Source organism: Podarcis filfolensis (genome assembly GCF_964270895.1).
Source record: "Podarcis filfolensis genome assembly, chromosome: 7".
NCBI classification, from domain to species: domain Eukaryota; kingdom Metazoa; phylum Chordata; class Lepidosauria; order Squamata; family Lacertidae; genus Podarcis; species Podarcis filfolensis.
This window is the reverse complement of record NC_139603.1, coordinates 689713-710456: the sequence shown is the minus strand read 5'-3', so window position 1 is coordinate 710456 and position 20744 is coordinate 689713. Positions and strand designations below refer to the sequence as shown.

General features: G+C 42.4%; 1 protein-coding gene across 5 annotated transcripts in view; it reads right to left on the bottom strand.

Moving 5' to 3' along the window:
* Window positions 1-20744, bottom strand: part of WBP4 (WW domain binding protein 4) — a 45280-nt gene that overhangs the window by 8781 nt on the left and 15755 nt on the right. For 4 of the 5 annotated variants that reach the window (XM_083624342.1, XM_083624343.1, XM_083624339.1 and 1 more), the window contains exons 3-9: window positions 15860-15922; window positions 15648-15771; window positions 14987-15148; window positions 14451-14506; window positions 12520-12586; window positions 11278-11441; window positions 9959-10164 (exon numbers count right to left, since the gene is read on the bottom strand). In XM_083624342.1, the coding sequence (XP_083480468.1) occupies window positions 9959-10164; window positions 11278-11441; window positions 12520-12586; window positions 14451-14506; window positions 14987-15148; window positions 15648-15729 (737 nt within the window). In that variant the 5' untranslated portion in view covers window positions 15730-15771; window positions 15860-15922. The remainder of the gene's footprint in view (window positions 1-9958; window positions 10165-11277; window positions 11442-12519; window positions 12587-14450; window positions 14507-14986; window positions 15149-15647; window positions 15772-15859; window positions 15923-20744) is intronic. The other variant, XM_083624340.1, reaches the window with a different exon arrangement.

Sequence of the window (20744 nt, the reverse complement as noted above, 5' to 3'; positions counted from 1 at the left end):
GGGCGGTTAGGCTCCTCTGGTAGACTTACTGGGCACCCCCGATTCCTCTATGCTAGCGGCGCTGGCGGCAGCAGTCCTGGTAGCCCGGGAGTCAGCCAGCCAGAGCCGTTTACTTTGGCTGGCTTCAGGAGCTGTTTTCTGCTGTGGCGGCCGCCATGGTGCCTCGCTGGAAGACTGGTGTTATGTGGACTCGGCGGATACTCCCAGTTACCAGTCTAGTTGCCACATTTTGGATTAGTTGTAGTTTCTGGGTCACCTTCAAAGGTAGCCCCTCAGGACTTCCGGGTTGGCGCCTCCGGTAATGGCGGAATTCCTCTGATCGGGAGGAATTTGCCTCGTGGAAATTCGGGTCTGGCCGCCATGGCGAAGGCGGAGACCCACTACAAATCACAGGTGGGTGAAGCCTGTGAACGTGGGATTCAGCTGGCACCTTTTGTGCCTCCCCTACTCACGGGGAAACCCGGTTTCGGGGATCCAGAGCGACGTGGGGTGAGTGGCGCGGTGCTTCGAATTGACTGCTTCTTCCACGGAGCGAAGCCGCATAGCTGTTGCCGGAGAGCGCTGACTTTTTCCTGTGGACAACTTGATCTTAAAGGAACTACCCGTGAGTTGAGCGGAGAATTGGATTTTTAAACGTCTTAATTTGGTGTCGAAACGGGGAGGTCCAAAACAGGAAGTCCACCTTCCCCTTCTGTAAATAGACTGAAGCAATGAGGATGCAAGCTGAAGTTGTGGAAAGCTCATTGTAAAGGACTAAGTTTCCATCGGTAAAAAATACTAAACCCCCTTGGTGGCAGGAGAAGAGGGGGGGAAGCTTTGGACTGAATATACCTGCAGGAGAGAGCGAACAGAATTAAAATACCATTGCTCCGATCCTGGAAACGGGCTGCCAGCAGGACTGACGTGCTTTAGAATGCTCATTGACTGTGATTAGAACGTTCACTGACAGCCAGTTAAATAAGAGAAATATATTGTTTCCATTGTCTCCGTCTGCGTTTAAAAAGGAGTAAAAGTAACTGAAAATTGAAACTAACTTTATTGTTTGAACTGTGTTTAAAAGGACCAATACAAATAGAAACTGTTTCCCTCTAGAGGAAGCTATTGAAACTGTTACAAGAGCTGAGCTGGGGGAATTTCCAGCTGCAAGATAAAAAGCTGTGAGACTCTGGGATTGACCTTGAATTGGTTAAGAATGTCGACAGACGAGGCCTTAGTGGCTGCATTAAGTAAGATAAATGACTCACTGGAACAGCTCAACAAGAAGGTAGATGTGGTAACTACCAAAATTGATAATTTGGGACAAAAAGTGAACATCAATATAGAAACTATTCAGAAATTGATACAGGAATCCACTTTGACATGGCAAACTGCGGAGAAGGCTAGGGAGAAAGTTGCTGCCGTTGAACCTAAAGTAACACAATTGGAGAGAGAGAGAGCCCCAGCCTTACAGATGCAATTTGATGACCATAAGTTGATGCCTTCTATGATTGAATTTAAAGAAAATAAGATTTTGAGGATCAGAGCCCTACCTGAACTGGAGAAGGAAAGTTTGATAGATCCCCTCACAGAGGAATTTGCTGATTTTTGGGACCTGGACTTGGGTCAAGAAGAGATTAAAATTGTGAGGGCCTTCAGACTTGGAGAAATTTTGAAAGACGTCCTGAAATATCTTTTGGATCTCAGTTTTAACTACGGAGACTTGGTTGTCCTGTCGAGAAGGAATAAAATCATCTCTAGGTGGGAGTTTCCCTGAGATCTACTCTTCAGCTTCAAAGGAAGGAAAACAAAAATAAGATCAGCAGAAGACAAAGTAAAGTGCATGTATAAATATGAAGAAGACTTGCAGAAGGGACTGGGACTTGGAAAAGAGTTAAGAGCCTCGGACAGAAGATCACCAGGTTGATGGACTATATGGAATTGGCGGAAACGACTGGCAGAATCCAAAACTAGGGAGAAGAGACGGTGGAAGAAGATTGGAAAAAAAATTAAAGACTATTTATAGAAATATTGTAAAATTAATGAGTGTTAGAAAAATGTTGGAATGAAGTTATACGGCTTTAGTAGAAATGTTATAAGGAATTAAGTACAAATAGACTATTGGAGTATTAAAGGGAAAATAAGGTTAAAATATGTTAAGATAATTATATGACAGAAAATAGAGGAAGATGGAAAGGAATTGCTGAAACAATTAACAGAAGTGGAATACAAAAAGGGAGGTGTGAGGAGGTTGTTGAAACAAGTGAATGTAAGATATGATATTGAAAAGATATAATGTGTGTTTTAAATCGTTTTTGCTCTGTTTTGTTTAGTTTATTGTGTGAATGTTGTGTTGTGTATTGTTTATTCATTGTATTGTATTGTTTCTCTTTTTTTCTTTTCTCTCCTTTCCTTTTTTCTTTTTTGTAATGTTTAAAAGCAATAAATATTATTTTTTAAAAAAATCCAAAGGTAGCCCCTCATAGAGCACATTGCAGTAGTCCAAGCAGGAGATAACCAGAGCATGCACCAGTCTCGTGAGACATTCTGCAGGCAGGGAGGGTCTCAGCCTGCGTACCAGATGGAGCTGGGAGACAGCTGCTCTGGACACAGAATTGCCTTGAGCCTCCATGGACAGCTGTGAGTCCAAAATGACCCCCAGGCTGTGCACCTAGTCTTTCGGGGGCACAGTTACCCCATTCAGGACCAAGGAGTCCCCTATACCTGCCCACCCCGTCCCCCCAAAACAGTATTTCTGTCTTGTCAGGATTCAGCCTGAATCTGTTAGCCACCATCCATCCTCCAACTGCCTCCAGACACTCACATAGGACCTTCACCGCCTTCACTGGTTCTGATTTAAAAGAGAGGTAGAGTTGGGTATCTTCTGCATACTGATGAACACCCAGCCAAAACCCCCCAATAACGGAGAAAGGACGGAACCCTGAGGCACCCCACAAGTGAGAGACCAGGGCTCCAAATAGTCATCCCCCAACACCACTTTCTGGACACGGTCCAGGAGGAGGGAATGGAACCACCGTTTAACAGTGCCCCCAGCTCTCAGCTCCTCTAGACGGTCCAGAAGAATGTTATGCTCGATGGTAACAAAGGCTGCTGAGAGATCCAGCAGAACTAGGAAACAGCTTATTGTAACACGAATAATGTAATATTAGTTAAAGGAAAGAGTGAGAAAATGAACTAGAAAAATGTGTTTAGATGCAAAGAAATAGGAGAAAATTTGTGTAGTGTTGGGGGAGGCCAAGGGATCTAAGTAATCCCAGAAGTGAAAAAAATGAAAATAATGTGAATGTCCCCTTCATGGATCACTGCCTTGCCGTGGCGAAGGGGCCTGAATAACTCAGAGAAGCTATGAGCTATGCCATGCGGGGCCACCCAAGATGAACAGGTCATAGTGGAGTTTTGACCAAACGTGATCCACCTGGAGGAGGAACCGGCAAGCCACTCCAGTATCCCTGCCAAGAAAACTCCATGAACAAAGGCAACAGGCATATAAAAGTTATGATGCTGGAAGATGAGCCCCTCAGGTCGGAAGGCGTCCAACATGCTACTGAGGAAGAGCGGAGGACAAGTACAAGTAGATTCAGAGCTAATGAAGCGGCTGGGCCAAAGCTGAAAGGACGCTCAGTTGCAGATATGCCTGGAGGCGAAAGGAAAGTCCAATGCTGTAAAGAAAAATATTGCATAGGAACCTGGAATGTAAGAACCATGAACCTTGGTAAGTTGGATGTGGTCAAAAATGAGATGGCAAGAATAAATATTGACATTCTGGGCATCAGTGAACTAAAATGGACGGGAATGGGCGAATTCAGTTCGGATGACCATCACATCTACTACTGTGGACAAGAATCCTGTAAAAGAAATGGAGTGGCCTTCATAGTCAACAAAAGAGTGGCGAAAGCTGTACTGGGATGCAATCTCAAAAATGATAGAATGATCTCAATACGAATCCAAGGCAGAACTTTTAACATCACAGTAATCCAAGTTTATGCACCAACCACTGGTGCTGAAGAAACTGAAATTGACCAATTCTATGAAGACTTACAACACCTTATAGAAATGACACCAAAGAAGGATGTTCTTCTCATTATAGGGGATTGGAATGCTAAAGTAGGGAGTCAAGAGATAAAGGGAACAACTGGCAAGTTTGGCCTTGGAGTTCAAAACGAAGCAGGGCAAAGGCTAATAGAGTTCTGCCAAGAGAACAAGCTGGTCATCACAAACACTCTTTTCCAACAACACAAGAGACGACTCTACACATGGACATCACCATGTCCATTAAGCTTGAATTTTGCTATAAGAAACTGATGATCTGAGCCACAGTCAGCTCCAGGTCTTGTTTTTGCTGACTGTATAGAGCTTCTCCATTTTTGGCTGCAGAAATATAATCAATCTAATTTCGATGCTGCCCATCTGGTGATCATAGAATCATAGAGTTGGAAGAGACCACAAGGGCCATCGAGTCCAACCCCCTGCCAAGCAGGAAACACCATCAGAGCACTCTTGACATATGGTTGTCAAGCCTCTGCTTAAAGACCTCCAAAGAAGGAGACTCCACCACACTCCTTGCCAGCAAATTCCACTGTCGAACAGCTCTTACTGTCAGGAAGTTCTTCCTAATGTTTAGGTGGAATCTTCTTTCTTGTAGTTTGGATCCATTGCTCCGTGTCCGCTTCTCTGGAGCAGCAGAAAACAACCTTTCTCCCTCTTCTATGTGACATCATTTTATATATTTGAACATGGCTATCATATCACCCCTTAACCTCCTCTTCTCCAGGCTAAACATGCCCAGCTCCCTTAGCCGTTCCTCATAAGGCATCGTTTCCAGGCCTTTGACCATTTTGGTTGCCCTCCTCTGGACCCGTTCCAGTTTGTCAGTGTCCTTCTTGAACTGTGGTGCCCAGAACTGGACACAGTACTCCAGGTGAGGTCTGACCAGAGCAGAATACAGTGGCACTATTACTTCCCTTGATCTAGATGCTATACTCCTATTGATGCAGCCCAGAATTGCATTGGCTTTTTTAGCTGCCGCATCACACTGTTGGCTCATGTCAAGTTTGTGGTCAACCAAGACTCCTAGATCCTTTTCACATGTACTGCTCTCAAGCCAGGTGTCACCCATCTTGTATTTGTGCCTCTCATTTTTTTTGCCCAAGTGCAATACTTTACATTTCTCCCTGTTAAAATTCATCGTTTGTTTTGGCCCAGTTCTCTAATCTGTCAAGGTCGTTTTGAAGTGTGATCCTGTCCTCTGGGTGTTAGCCACCCCTCCCAGTTTGGTGTCATCTGCAAATTTGATCAGGATGCCCTTGAGTCCGTCATCCAAGTCGTTGATAAAGATGTTGAATAAGACCGGGCCCAAGACAGAACCCTTTGGCGCCCCACTAGTCACTCTTCTCCAGGATGAAGAGGAACCATTGATGAGCACCCTTTGGGTTCGGTCAGTCAGCCAGTTACAAATCCACTGAGTGGTAGCATAGTCAAGACCGCATTTTACCAGCTTCTTTACAAGAATATCATGGGACACCTTGTCAAATGCCTTGCTGAAATCAAGGTAGGCTACATCCACTGCATTCCCTTCATCTACCAGGCTTGGAATTCTGTCAAAAAACGAGATCAGGTTAGTCTGACATGATTTATTTTTCAGAAATCCATGCTGACTATTGGTGATCACAGCATTCCTTTCTAGGTGCTCACAGACTGTTTGCTTAATGATCTGCTCCAGAATCTTCCCTGGTATTGATGTCAGACTGACTTGGTCCTCTCTTTTCCCCTTTTTGAAAATAGGGACAACATTTGCCCTCCTCCAGTCTGCCGGGACTTCGCCTGTTCTCCAGGAATTCTCAAAGATGACTGCCAGTGGTTCTGAGATCACATCTGCCAGTTCTTTTAATACTCTTGGATGCAGTTCATCTGGCCCTGGAGACTTGAATACATCTAAACTAGCCAAGTATTCTTGTACTATCTCCTTAGTTATTCTGGGCTGTGTTTCCTCTGCTGAATCATTTGCTCCAAATTCTTCAGGTCGGACATTGTTTTCTTTATTGGAGAAGACTGAGGCAAAGAAGGCATTGAGGAGTTCAGCCCTTTTTGTGTCCCCTGTTTGCATTTCACCATCTTCTCCTCTGAGTGACCCCACTGTTTCTTTGTTCAGATTTCCAAAAAATAGCAAGGAGAGACAAGATGGCCTTCTTAAGCGAGCAATGCAAAGAAACAGAGGAAAACAATAGAATGGGAAAAACCAGAGTTCCGTTCAAGAAAATTGGAGATATAAAAGGAACATTTCGTACAAAGATTACCATGATAAAAGACAAAAGTGGAAATGACCTAAGAGAAGCAGAAGACATCAAGAAGTGGTGGCAAGAATACACAGAGGAATTATACCAGAAAGATATGGATGTCTCATACACCCCAGGTAGTGTGGTTGCTGACCTTGAGCCTGACATCCTGGAGAGTGAAGTCACATGGGCCTTAGAAAGCACTGCTAATAACAAGGCCAGTGGAAGTGATGATATTGCAGCTGAACTATTAAAAATTTTAAACGATGATGCTGTTAATGTGCTACACTCAATATGCCAGCAAATTTGGAAAACTCAGCAGTAGCCAGAGGATTGGAGAAGATCAGTCTACATCCCAATCCCAAAGAAGGGCAGTGCCAAAGAATGCTCCAGCTACCACACAATTGCACTCATTTCACACGCTAGCAAGATTATGCTTAAAATTCTACAAGGCAGGCTTAAGCAGTATGTGGACCGAGAACTCCCAGAAGTGCAAGCTGGATTTCGAAGGGGTAGAGGAACCAGAGACCAAATTGCAAACATGTGCTGGATTATGGAGAAAGCTAGAGAGTTCCAGAAAGACATCTACTTCTGCTTCATTGACTATGCAAAAGCCTTTGACTGTGTCGACCACAGCAAACTACGGCAAGTTCTTAAAGAAATGGGAGTGCCTGATCACCTCATCTGTCTCCTGAGAAATCTCTATGTGGGACAAGAAGCTACAGTTAGAACTGGATATGGAACAACTGACTGGTTCAAAATTGGGAAAGGAGTACGGCAAGGCTGTATATTGTCTCCCTGCTTATTTAACTTATATGCAGAATTCATCATGCGAAAGGCTGGGCGGGATGAATCCCAAACTGGAATTAAGATCGCCGGAAGAAATATCAACAACCTCAGATATGCAGATGACACAACCTTGATGGCAGAAAGTGAGGAGGAATTAAAGAACCTTTTAATGAGGGTGAAAGAGGAGAGTGCAAAATATGGTCTGAAGCTCAACATCAAAAAAACGAAGATCATGGCCACTGGGCCCATCATCTCCTGGCAAATAGAAGGGGAAGAAATGGAGGCAGTAGGAGATTTTACTTTCTTGGGCTCCATGATCACTGCAGATGGTGACAGCAGTCATGAAATTAAAAGATGCCTGCTCCTTGGGAGAAAGGCGATGGCAAACCTAGACAGCATCTTAAAAAGCAGAGACATCACCTTGCCAACAAAGGTCCGTATAGTTAAAGCCATGGTTTTCCCAGTAGTGATGTATGGAAGTGAGAGCTGGACCATAAAGAAGGCTGATCGCCGAAGAATTGATGCTTTTGAATTATGGTGCTGGAGGAGACTCTTGAGAGTCCCATGGACTGCAAGAAGATCAAACGCATCCATTCTTAAGGAAATCAGCCCTGAGTGCTCACTGGAAGGACAGATAGTGAAGCTGAGGCTCCAATACTTTGGCCACCTCATGAGAAGAGAAGACTCCCTGGAAAAGACCCTGATGTTGGGAAAGATGGAGGGCACAAGGAGAAGGGGACAACAGAGGGCGAGATGGTTGGACAGTATCCTCGAAGCTACAAACATGAGTCTGACCAAACTGAGGGAGGCAGTGGAAGACAGGAGTGCCTGGCGTGCACTGGTCCATGGGGTCACGAAGAGTCGGACATGACTAAACAACAAAAGTAAAAAATAAAAATAAAATCTAACGACTAAACAACAACAACAAATGTGAATGTATAAAAAATTTGTTTAAAAAATGAAAAATATTTTTATTCATTTTTTAAAAAAGGAAATAGCTTTCACCTTTGCTCCTAGCCCGCCGGAGATCATCCACCAGTGCAACCAAGGCAGTTTCAGTTCCATGATCAAAGGGATCCAAATGGTTTGCATTCAGTTGTTCAGCAACCACCCGCTCAATCACCTTGCCCAAGAATGGAAGATTTGAGACTGGGCGATAATTGGCCATATTGGCCGGGTCCAAAGATTTTTTTTAAGAAGCAGTTTAATAACTGCCTCTTTCAGTGGGTCTGGGAAGGGTCCCTCACAGAAGAAAGCATTCACCACTCTGCAGAGCCCATCACCCAGTCCTTCCCGGCTTGCTTTTACTAGCCAGGATGGGCAAGGATCAAGGAGACTGGTGGTCGGTTTCACTTATCCAAGCAGCTTGTCCACATCATTGGAGGTAACAGATTAGAATTGATCCCACGCAACTTTAGACAGGACTCTAGCCCTGCTCCCACGGTGGAGTCTACCTCTTTCCGAATCAAGGAAATTTTGAAGGAGATCTTGGGGTCTTTACCAGGCCCTGATGGCAAACCACCTGTAAAGTTTCCTGCTGCAGTTTCCTGCAGATGCCATAGAGGTGCTGAAGAAGGTCCTCTTTGCCATCGCTATCGCCACTTGGTAGGCTCAAGGTTGAGCTCTAACCCATGGGTAGGCAAACTGAGGCCTGGGGGCTGGATGCGGCCCAATCGCCTTCTAAATCCGGCCCGCGGATAATCAGCATGTTTTTACATGAGTAGAATGTGTCCTTTTATTTAAAACACATCTCTGGGTTATTTGTGGGGCCTGCCTGGTGTTTTTACATGAGTAGAATGTGTCCTTTTATTTAAAATGCATCTCTGGGTTATTTGTGGGGCACAGGAATTTGTTCATTCCCCCGCCCCCCAAAAAACATAGCCCCCCAAAGGTCTGAGGGACAGTGGCCCGGCCCCCTGCTGAAAGAGTTTGCTGACCCCTGCTCTAACCCATGTCCAGTCAGATTCAGAGTGAGTTTTCCACCACTGATGCTCTAGCCGTCTCAACTATTGTTTCATCGCCCTCAGCTCTGGGGAAAACCATGGACAGTCCGGGCCCCATGCAATTGGAGAGGGTGCTTCAGAGCCAGACAGTCAATAGCCCTGGTTAATTCCGCATTCCAGCGGGCCACCAGGGAATCAGCTGAAAGGCCTTAAACAGGGGATAAAACATCCCCTACAACTCTCTGGAAACCATTTGGATCCATTAAGTGGTGGGGGTGGAACATCCAAATTGGTCCCACCTCCCTGCAGAGGGGAAGGGTCACGGAGGCCAGGTGTACCAGGAAGTGATCCAACCATGGCATTTCTTTTGTTTCGCTTTTATTTAGTGTCAGATCACCCACATCTATAGAGGTGAATACCAGGTCTAAGGCATGTCTGCGACTATGGGTTGGGCCAAACTTATTCAGGGACAGCCCCATGGAGGCCATGCTTTCTTGTAAGGTTGTTTTGGCATGGACGTTAAAATCCCCTAGGACAATCAAAGTAGGTGTCTCCAGGAGAACATCCGCCATGACCTGAAGCAGCTCAGGCAGGGAATCCTTGGTGCAGCGGGGAGGTCGGTACACCAAAAGGAATCCTGTACTGCCCCTATTGCCCAACTTCCAGAACATGCACTCAGAAAACTGGGTCTTCCCAATAGGATGCCTGGTGCACGCTAATGACTGCACCCCACCCATATGTCCTGGGTTGTTGTGTGTTAAGAGAAACCTGGTAGGCAAGCAGCGACAAGAACAGGCCCATCTGCTTCATCCAACCAAGTCTCTGTTACACGTTATCAAAACACTGTCAGAAACCGGTTTGAAGTTCAGATCGCAATAACAGGAATTCAGAGGAATTTAACGCTCTCCCAAGAAATGGTATACAATCAATGGTCTCCACGCTGCATCTGGGACTTACTATGGATCTTTATCTTCCGTGATTTCTTCCCATTCCCCATAAGGTTTGACTCTTCGAGATGCTGCCTGAGAGGTTTCCTGCCGAACGGCTGGTACATCCTCTATATCACTGCTTTCCTGCTTCACTTTTTGCCATTCCCCATAAGGGCTGATCTTTTTGCGTCTGTGAGGCTTTTCCTCTACTTCGTCATCACTTTCTGTTTTCCTCTGAAAGCAAAGAAAGCCAACAGCAAACTACTGAGCAATACACCAGCAACAACTTCCTTTAACCAAGAGAGAGTCCACACACACCAAACACTGGTTATACAGAAATTCACTTATCCAAACATGAGGAATTAATACCCAAACTGTGCGTTACACACCACAGATTCATATATCCAAACAGCCGGACCTGCATGTAGTGCTGTAACTAAACAAGCAGCCTTCAACAAGGCTTACTTTTTGTGTTTTGCTGGTCTGTGACAGCCATTTTGCCAGAAACCATGTGGGTGGGGGTGGGGATATCTGACAAACAAGAGAGCATGTTTTCCTTCCCTGTTTTCCTTTTGCAAGGTTTCAGAGGATTTTCCTGGTTTTTCCCATCACTTTGGTGTCAAAATTTGGTGGTCAGGAATGCATTCAAAATTTCCTCATAGGACTCAACAGAAAACACTGACTCGTTACACAAACACTCACCTATTTCCTGACAATGCATGGTGTTTTGATAGTGAGACCAACGTATACAACATCAACCTTAACACAATTTATACAAAAGCAGCCTAAACAAGTTCTATAATACATAAATCAGCAATCCAAGTGCAACATAGTGAGCAAGATGTCTTTATGGGTCCTCCATCCCTGGTATCTCCTCCTTATTTCCCAAATACCCCGCTTCCTCCAGCCCTACTCCCACTCAAAACCCTCTAAGCATCCCCCATTGTCATAAGGCTGTGACCCAGAGACAGGGGGTCCTATCCCTTTTTTTCAACCAGTCTCTCACCCTTGGGGAAGATTGCCTTTGGCTTCCTCTCTAACCACAATCCACATTCCAAAACCACCTGAAAGAAGTGCTCTGTCCCCATAACTGGCTCATCCAAAGGGCTTTTATCTCCCTTGTCCATATAGTGACGTATGGCAACTGGCATGCCAGAAACTGCTGCCATGGGCAGGGAGACTGTTCATTACCCTCCCCACCCCCCACCCCGGCTCTGTGGCCTGGTCTCCTCAGTGGCAAGCATTTCTGCTGGATGGCAATGAACTTTTTATTCAAACTTCAGTAATTAATATGACTTGATAAAAGATGTGGGTTTATTCTGAAAATGACTTAGGAAAATGACTTACCCGGAGATTTCTTTTTGGCTTTTGCAGTTCGCTTTTACTGCCTGCTTTCCCTGCATCTGATTCAGCTTTCTTTGACTCCATTTCTCGGCTGTCTTCAGGATGGTTTTCTTTTTGACTCTCTTTTGAAGGAGACACAAAATTATCAGGTTTCTCCCAGGTTGATACTGGAAAACACAGACAGCAATGTATTTTAAACAATAGTTTGTATTAAAAGAATCTATATCCAGCCTATTTTCAAAATAAACTCAAGGTGGCTAACAAATCAAAACATCACACAATGTTAAATTCCCATTCTTAACCCCACTCAAACAAACAACTGCTATTTGCGTTTCACAATGTTAATGCAAAAGCATCAGTTGTACACTCAACATACAGAAACAAATATGGGTCTGAGGTAGATGATGCAATTTGGTGTCATCGGGAAGCTAGATATAAATCTGAAAATTACTGGTTTTGAATTCTGGCAGCTACTCCCAGCCTAGTGCCAAAATGACAACAAAGTAGGCAACCTGGCAAACCTCACTGGGGAGAGCTTTCCACAATTGGTGTGCCAGTACTGAGAAGAACTACAGTGGTACCTCTAGTTATGAACTTAATTTGTTCCGGAGGTCCGTTCTTAGCCTGAAACTGTTCTTAACTAGAGGCATGCTTTTGCTAATGGGGCATCTTGCTGCCGTTGCGCCGCCGGCACACAATTTCCGTTCTCATCCTGGGGCAATGTTCTCAACTCGAGGTAACTCTTCCAGGTTAGTGGAGTTTTTAACCTGAAGCGTTTGTAACCTGAGGCGTTTGTAACTCAAGGTACCACTGTACCTAGTTATCATCCACTGTACTTCAGACATGATTGGCTCAAATAGTCATGACATTAAGAGGGCAGACTCAGTCCGTTTCACCTTATGAACAGCGCTGCAGCTTCTCTATGGCCCACAAGTTCCTACAGAAAGGACATGAGGGCCTTATCAGGGTAACAACTCCACCCCACCCCCACCCTCTGGGATTTAGTTCTCCATTTGTGCTACTGACTTCACAGAAGTGTAGGGCTGTCTCAAGCTGGCAAAACTCTGCATGGGCAGAAACCCAAGTTCAATCCCAGCATTTCCAAGGAATTTTGGGAAAGACCTATATCAAAAATCTGGGAAAGCTGCTGCTGGTCTGTGTAGGCAACACTGAGCTAGGTGGACCAATGGTCTAACTCTGGATAAGGCACCTTCCTATGTTTTATCTCTTCTTTATCTTCCTTACCTCCTGTTTCTGTGTTGTAGTAATAGGTGCGACCATCTTCACTTGTTCCTTCCATCCACTGTGCTGTCTAACAGAGAAAAATAAACCACCTAGTAAAAGATTAATCCAAGTCTCACTGATGTACTATATGGATATAGGCAAGGAAGGTCAGACTCCACTTATGAAAATATTGCAATTATATCTAACTCATTAAAATAATCTGGGGGACATTCCATACACTCTAACAGAATTTGGACAGAGACAGAATGGCTCTTAGATAGCCAAGTTACCTGAAATACATCTTTACACCTTTTCTTTGAAGCCTTTGACTTAATAAACTTTATTGTTTCCATTAACAAGTGAAACAAGTCCTTTGTTACCTTGGAAATCCCATTTCCCCACACCCTCGTCTCCCCAAACTGTCAGCTTTTAGAAAGCAATATTCTTAGGACAGGGATCTGTTCTTTTTCTTTATAATTCTTGATTGTACTGTATAAATAATAAGGGTCACCAGAGAACTAAGCAAAATGAATGATGTTGTATAACACCTTGGAAACTGCATTAAAAAAAGAAATTGAACAAAGGTAGGTATAAGAAGTATCACTTAGAAAATCTGATTTTCCTCCCCACCAATTATATATGGCGGGCGCTATGAGTCCTGGGAAAAGATACCAGAGAAACATGTCAAAGACTTGCTCCTGGATCCTGTCCTCACACACCTTAAGCCACATTACAAACTTGTTCCTAAATACCCATGCAACATGATAATTGTAGCTAAACTAATTTTTGCTCTACACTTGAATGCAGTCAATTCTCCAATTAAATAGCAATTAAAAATCTGAGACATTACAGGAGTGGGGAAGTAGACTACCCATAAGCACAGGAGAGATGGAAAATTAAACTTGATGCTATGACAAATTGCTGGTTATAGACTACTATGAAAGAAAATGGATTAATTCATGTGAATAGTTCTATTGATTTGCACTTAATAGCTGGAACTTGATTAAAGGCACAGGATGACATGTAATGCGGACTACAAGGGAATAAGAGAAAAGGGACTCTTCTCGTCCACTCGTATAATGCTAGATGCTACCCAAAACGTGTGTACATATTTTGTATGTATATTATCAATCTTTCCTGTTGATTTAAAATGCAACTAACTTGTGCCAGGACCCCAAGCCCATATAGTTTCTTGTGTAAGTATAACCTCGCTTGCTTGGTTAATTTTAAGATATTGCCACATCTTTCCTCTACAAATTGTATTTTGACCTCTAGTAAAAAATGAGAACAGGGCCATAAAGAAGGCTGATCGCCGAAAAATTGATGCTTTTGAATTATGGTACTGGAGGAGATTCTTGAGAGTCCCATGGACTGCAAGAAGATCAAACCTATCCATTCTTAAGGAAATCATCCCTGAGTGCTCACTGGAAGGACAGATCCTGAAGCTGAGGCTCCAATACTTTGGCCACCTCATGAGAAGAGAAGACTCCCTGGAAAAGACCCTGATGTGGGAAAGATTGAGGGCACAAGAAGAGGACGACAGAGGATGAGATGGCTGGACAGTGTTCTCGAAGCTACCAGCATGAGTTTGACCAAACTGCGGGAGGCAGTGGAAGACAGGAGTGCCTGGCGTGCTCCGGTCCATGGGGTCACGAAGAGTCGGACACGACTAAACAACAAAAGTAAAAAATAAAAATAAAATCTAACTTTGCATACTTAAAACTTAACTTTAGCAGGAAGCGTTCTGAAAATGTGAGTCATGCCAAGACTTAGTTTATGGTGTGCAGCATTTGCCAAAGGAGTAGATCCAATAAGGGACACATGGCTTCAGCTGGTGTTTCCCCCTTTGGTGTGGGACTTAGCTACTGGTAATTCTAATGACCAGTTCAAGCTCAGAGAACCTGCATAACAATAAAACAAAAGCAGGATTTGCTTTTACAACTTTCATTTACCTTTTGGAGTTCTTGAAGGTTGTCCTGAAATTCTTCAGGTTTCTCCCACTGCGATTCTTAAGGGTGGGGATGATAATAATAAAAGAAGAGATATTAGGTTTCAGTTGTCTGTACATTGAAAAAACGATGGTGACACATAAAGTAAATCTGTATGGAAGTAATGATAGCTGGGTAATGGCTACAGTGATGGGAGCACCGTGGGGAGCACTGAGCTGGCTCTGCCAATGTGTCCACGCAGCCTCCACCTTGCTGGGCCTCATCCCCATCCCGGTAAGCGGCAGTGATGCCAATCTCAGGAGGGTGGCTCCACGTGGTCACACTGATAGCTCCTGAAGACGGCAGACTGGAGAAAAGCTTCAGAAAGGAAGAAGTCTGTGGCAAATGTGTTTTTTTTTTAGCCAAGGAACTTCCATGCGTGGTGAGAGCAGGTTATTTTGTTCTGATGTCATAGGTACAAGCGGGTGGTGAGGTAATTGGAAATGAGCCATTGCAAGATATGTGGATGATTAAATCCACATTCCTTGTTACAGGTTTACCTCCTGATATAGTGTTGTAGTAATACATATAGCCTTCTGGAGAAAATCCTCGCACCCATTCCTTTGTTGCATCTGATGATGTTTCTGTGGTCTCTCTCTCTCTCTTTCTCTTTTCTTTCTTTTCCTCACGCTTTTTTGGTGCTGAGCTCTGACCTAAAGATTCTGAAACATCAAGTTCCAGTTTTAAAAAACAAACATCAAAACTTCCGGGGACTTCTGGGTTGCTGTGGATGCTCCCTTCATGAGCAAAGACCAAGGATATATTTTGGGGGTTTGGGAGAGCTACACCCACTATCATCCCCCTGGATTAAAGAGACTGGATATAGATCACTCACACACTTGTTAAGCCAGTTCCCCTTCCCTGCTGAGCCGAAAGGTTCAGTGAAGGAGAGGGGCTTGAGTGACAGGGAGTGGGAATCCATCTTGCTGACTCCTCTATCGGACAATTCACTGAACAGAAGCTGGCCGAGCGTAACCTTCTCTGATTTGGATTATAACAAGAGAAGCTCACCTGGACATGATGTAGAAGTGAATTGCTGGGATTTATATCTGCTGTTTTTTTAAGGAGGGAAAGAGGAAACAACTACAGCTATGGGAAAAGTGAGTGACAGAACATATTAAGCAGGAGCTTGTTCATCTCTTTGGCAGTGTCAGACCCTACCTGTCGTAGCACCAATTCTTTTCAAATCCTCCTGATAAGCCTTCATTGCAGCTTCCTCCATGGCTGCAAATTCCTTTGACATTTTTTCTTCTTCTTTTGCCTTTTCCAAACTTTTCTTTTTAATCTGCAATTGAAAAAATAATGAGTTCCATTAAATAATGGAATTTAATATAATGTGATTAGTTTAAACAAGGTTTAATATATTGTATTACCTCACTAATCTTTTTAGCCACATTTTCCTTATGGTTTTTTCCTCGTTCATGAAAGTCAATACTCTTTAAAAGGAAATGAGACAGAATTAAAATACACAGAAATGTGAACTGGCAGGAGCACAAATGAGACTGAACACAGGTGACATATTAAAACAAAAGGAAGCAAACCTACCAGTAACCTAGAGTTCCAACATGAAGTTTAATGACATGGGGCTGGGGTACCTTAGTGACCACTGTGCTCTATATGAACCTGTTCCAAGAGTTCATCAAAGGCACAGCTCTATGTGTTGCCTGCTTGCCCTAATAGGACGGATAGGAACTGGGGGGAAGGCCGCTGCAGTGGCGGCATGCCACTCACAGAATGCACCCGCCAGGAAGCCTTGCTTGGTACCTTTGCTTTTAAGTTCCAGACACCTTTTCTTTTCCCTCTCTTTTTTTTAAATGAATATTTATTAAATTTTCCAATTTTATATAAAGACAAAAAGAAAAAGAAAAATATTAAAAACAATTCAATTTCAATAACAATTTTCAGTCACATGTTTCTTTGACTTCCTCATACCTCCCCTTCTTGTTCTCAAGTTCAATTTGTTAATTCAGCAAATCCTAATCTCTTAACATTCCTTTTAAAATATCACCTTATTTTCCACTCAACTTTTTTTTAAATTTAGTAACAGAAACAATTATAATCCCCATTATCTTTATCATAACAGCTGGAGACCACCAAAGTTCAAACCAACATCTTTTCAAAGTTCATTAATTTTATAATATTTCTGTAGATATTCCTTAAATTTCTTCCAATCTTCTTCTGCTGACTTTTCTCCCTGGTCGCGGATTCTGCCGGTCATTTCTGCCAGTCCCATACAGTCAATCAACTTCATCTGCCATTCTTCCAGAGTGGGTAAATCTTGAGTCTTCCAGTGCTTTGCAATAAGTATTCTTGCTGCCGTTGTAGCATACATGAAAAAGATTCTGTCCTTCTTTGGCACCAAATGGCCGACTATACCCAAGAGAAAAGCCTCTGGTTTTTTCAGGAAAGTATACTTAAATATCTTTTTCATTTCATTATAAATCATTTCCCAAAAGGCCTTGATCTTTGGGCACGTCCACCATAGGTGAAAAAATGTACCTTCCACTTCCTTACATTTCCAGCATTTATTATCGGGCAAATGATATATTTTTGCGAGCTTGACTGGGGTTATGTACCACCTGTATATCATATTCATAATATTTTCTCTTAAGGCATTACATGCCGTGAATTTCATACCTGTGGTCCATAACTGTTCCCAATCAGCAAACATGATGTTATGTCCAAGATCTTGTGCCCATTTAATCATAGCTGACTTAACCGTTTCATCCTGTGTATTCCATTTCAGCAGCAAGTTATACATTTTTGACATAATCTTAGTTTTAGGTTCTAGCACTTCTGTTTCTAATTTAGATTTTTCCACCTGGAAGCCAATTTTCCTGTCCAAATTGTATGCCTCCCTTATCTGAAAGTAATGTAACCAGTCTCGGACTTTGTTTTTTAATTTCTCAAAACTCTGCAATTTCAGTCTATCTCCTTCTTGCTCCAAAATTTCCCAATATTTTGGCCAACTGGCCTCCATATTGAGTTTTTTCTGAGCTTTCGCTTCCATTGGTGACAACCACCTTGGGGTTTTGTTTTCCAGTAAATCCTTATATCTAGTCCAAACATTAAACAAAGATCTCCTAACAATGTGATTCTTAAACGCTTTATGAGCTTTAACCTTATCATACCACAAATATGCATGCCATCCAAACACATTGTTAAAACCTTCTAAATCCAAAATGTCTGTGTTTTCCAGAAGCAGCCAATCTTTCAACCAGCAGAATGCTGCTGACTCATAATAGAGTCTGAAGTCTGGCAGGGCGAAGCCACCCCTTTCTTTTGCATCAGTCAAAATCTTGTATTTTATCCTAGGCTTCTTGCCCTGCCAGACAAATTTAGAAATATCTTTCTGCCACTTCTTAAAACATTCCATCTTGTCCACAATTTGTAATGTTTGAAACAAAAACAACATTTTAGGCAATACATTCATCTTTATAGCTGCTACTCGACCCATCAAGGAAAGCTTCAAATTTGACCATGTTTCGAGATCTTTTTTCACTTCTGACCAGCATTTCTCATAATTATTTTTAAATAAGTTCCCATTTTTAGATGTCATATTAATCCCCAGATATTTCACCTTCCTCACCACAGACAGACCTGTTTCATTCTGAAATTTCTCTTTTTCAAACAATGTCATATTTTTCTCTAAAACCTTAGTTTTGGTCTTATTCAATTTAAATCCTGCCACCTGACCAAATTCTTGAATTAGTTCTAAAACTCTTTTAGTACTAGATTCTGGCTCCTGTAACGTCAAAACTAGATCATCTGCAAAAGCTCTCAGTTTATACTGTTTGGCTCCGACCTGTATACCTTTAACCAACCGGTCCCTTCTAATCATATTCAGCAAAACCTCCAGGACCGATATAAAAAGTAAAGGGGAAATTGGGCATCCTTGTCGTGTCCCTTTTTCAATCTTAAATTGTTCCGTAACCACATTATTTACAATTAATTTGGCCTTTTGTTCAGAGTATATTGCACCTATACCGTTTTCAAAACCTTGGCCTACCCCCATACCCTGTAGATTCTTCTTCATAAAACTCCAAGAAATGTTGTCAAAGCTTTCTCCGCGTCCACAAATATCAGAACAGCTTTAGTATTTATATCCACATCTAGCTTTTCCAAAATGTCAATTACATTCCTCAAATTGTCAGATATGTGTCTTCCCGGCAGAAAGCCCGCTTGATCCTTATGTATCTCTTCAATCAATACTCTTTTCAATCTCTTGGCTAAAATGTCAGCAAAGATTTTGTAATCCACATTTAATAAGGATATGGGACGGTAGTTTTTAAGTTGAGTCTTTTCAGTCTCTGTTTTCGGTATAAGTGTAATGTAGGCCTCTTTCCACGATTCTGGTGCCTTTTTCCCTTCCAAAATCTCATTGCAGACTTCCTTCAGAGGTTGCACTATCCAATCCTTCAAGGATCTATAGTATCTGGAAGTCAGTCCATCCGGTCCCGGGGATTTGCCCAATTGCATATTTAAGATGGCACCTTCTATCTCCTGATCTGTTATTTTGCAGTTCAACAATGCTTTACTTTCCTGTGAAATTTTTTGTAATCCATTTATTTTCAAAAATCCATCAATGTCCTTTTCATTCTGTGGCCCTTGTGTGTATAATTGCTTAAAGTACTTCTGGAAACAATTTCTTATCTCATTTGGGTTGTTTATATCTTTTCCTTCTACTTCCAGGTTTGTAATTGTATTCAGTTTTTGTCTTTTTTTCAATTGCCATGCCAGTAATTTCCCACATTTATCCGCCGATTCAAATGTCTTCTGTCTCATTTGTTTAATTTTCCATTCTATTTCCTGATTCATCAATTCCATATATTGTGTTTGGTATATCTTTATTTCTCTCAGAATCTCTTGTGACTTCGGCTTGGCTCTCAATTTTTTCTCACCTTCTTTAATTTTCTCCAAAATTTTATCTTTTTTCTCATTTTGCCTTCTCTTTTTTAATGCATTCTGTTGTATCAAAAACCCTCTCATCACGGCTTTACTTGCGTCCCAGATTACTCTTTTCTCCACATTTGTTGGCAAATTTAATTCAAAATAGTCTTTTAGAGTCTTTTGGGCCTTGTTGTATACTTCTTCATCTCTAAATAAGGTGTCATTCATCCTCCATCTTTTCTTTTCCCTCTCAGGCATTTTAGCTGGATTTTGTGGCAGTGCTCAGGAAGTTTTATGCTACTATGTCGTTTTTTATTCTGCTTCTGTTTCAATCTGCTGTTTTTATCATTTTCTTGTTTAAATTATTTGTTAACAGAAGCTGGCTAAAATATCTTAAATAAATAAGATCACTAAAGTCAATTAAAATCTCAAAATAATACTGTGTACTAATACAGGCTCGCCTCAGTGAAATGCTCAGAAGTTCAGGCTACAAAGATAAATATAAAAGAAACACACAATAGGAAGGATGAAAACAAGTTTCCTTTTCTTTCAATCACAAGGATTCCTGAAATGTTAATTTATTTTAAATATATATCAGGCATATAATACTTAGTAACAGCAGCAATGAAGAATACCAGCCTGAAGCACTGTTGCCACCCCCACAGATGGAGCACACAAGACAGTAGTGCTTGTGAAATACAATATAGTCACATTGGTCAGTACATATTTTACCAATTGGCAATTTAGTGCACAACACTACTGACTTCCCCAATGTTGATGACCTGCAAGGGGCAATATTGGAATGGTGTGCAGGCTTCTCTCTGCCAGCCTCTACCAATAGAAAGGGAATTCATGGGGGGGGGGCTCTCACTGCCAGCAGTCAGCAGAAAGTCTCAGAACAGGGTGTTTCTGGCACTGTAGGCACACATCTTCCAAGGGGCCCAATTCTGGAGCACAGCAAAGGGAATGAATAAAAAACCTCTGCACCCTCTCCTTCCTTCTCCTCCTAGTTTGCTACTCCCTTTGCTACTTATTTTATTTCCAACCAGCTGAAGTGTGGTAAAGTTCTCACCACTTGCCAGAATGATGCACCTGAACATCTTACCAAGTTAAAATGTTTTTCTTTGAGATCTGGTAACCCTACTGAGAAGAAACAGAATTGTTTTCAGGTGGGAATTCCCCCAGGGATTATCCTTTAACTTTAAAGGGAAAAAGTTCAAAATAAGATCGTTGGAAGATAAGGAAAAAATTTTGAGAGACCACGAAAAAGACCTGCAAAAAGAAGTGATAGAAGAGTTAAGAGCTTTAAGAGCAGGAGTACTAGACATAGCACCACCACCTTTGGGATTGGAAAAACAAAAAGAAGTG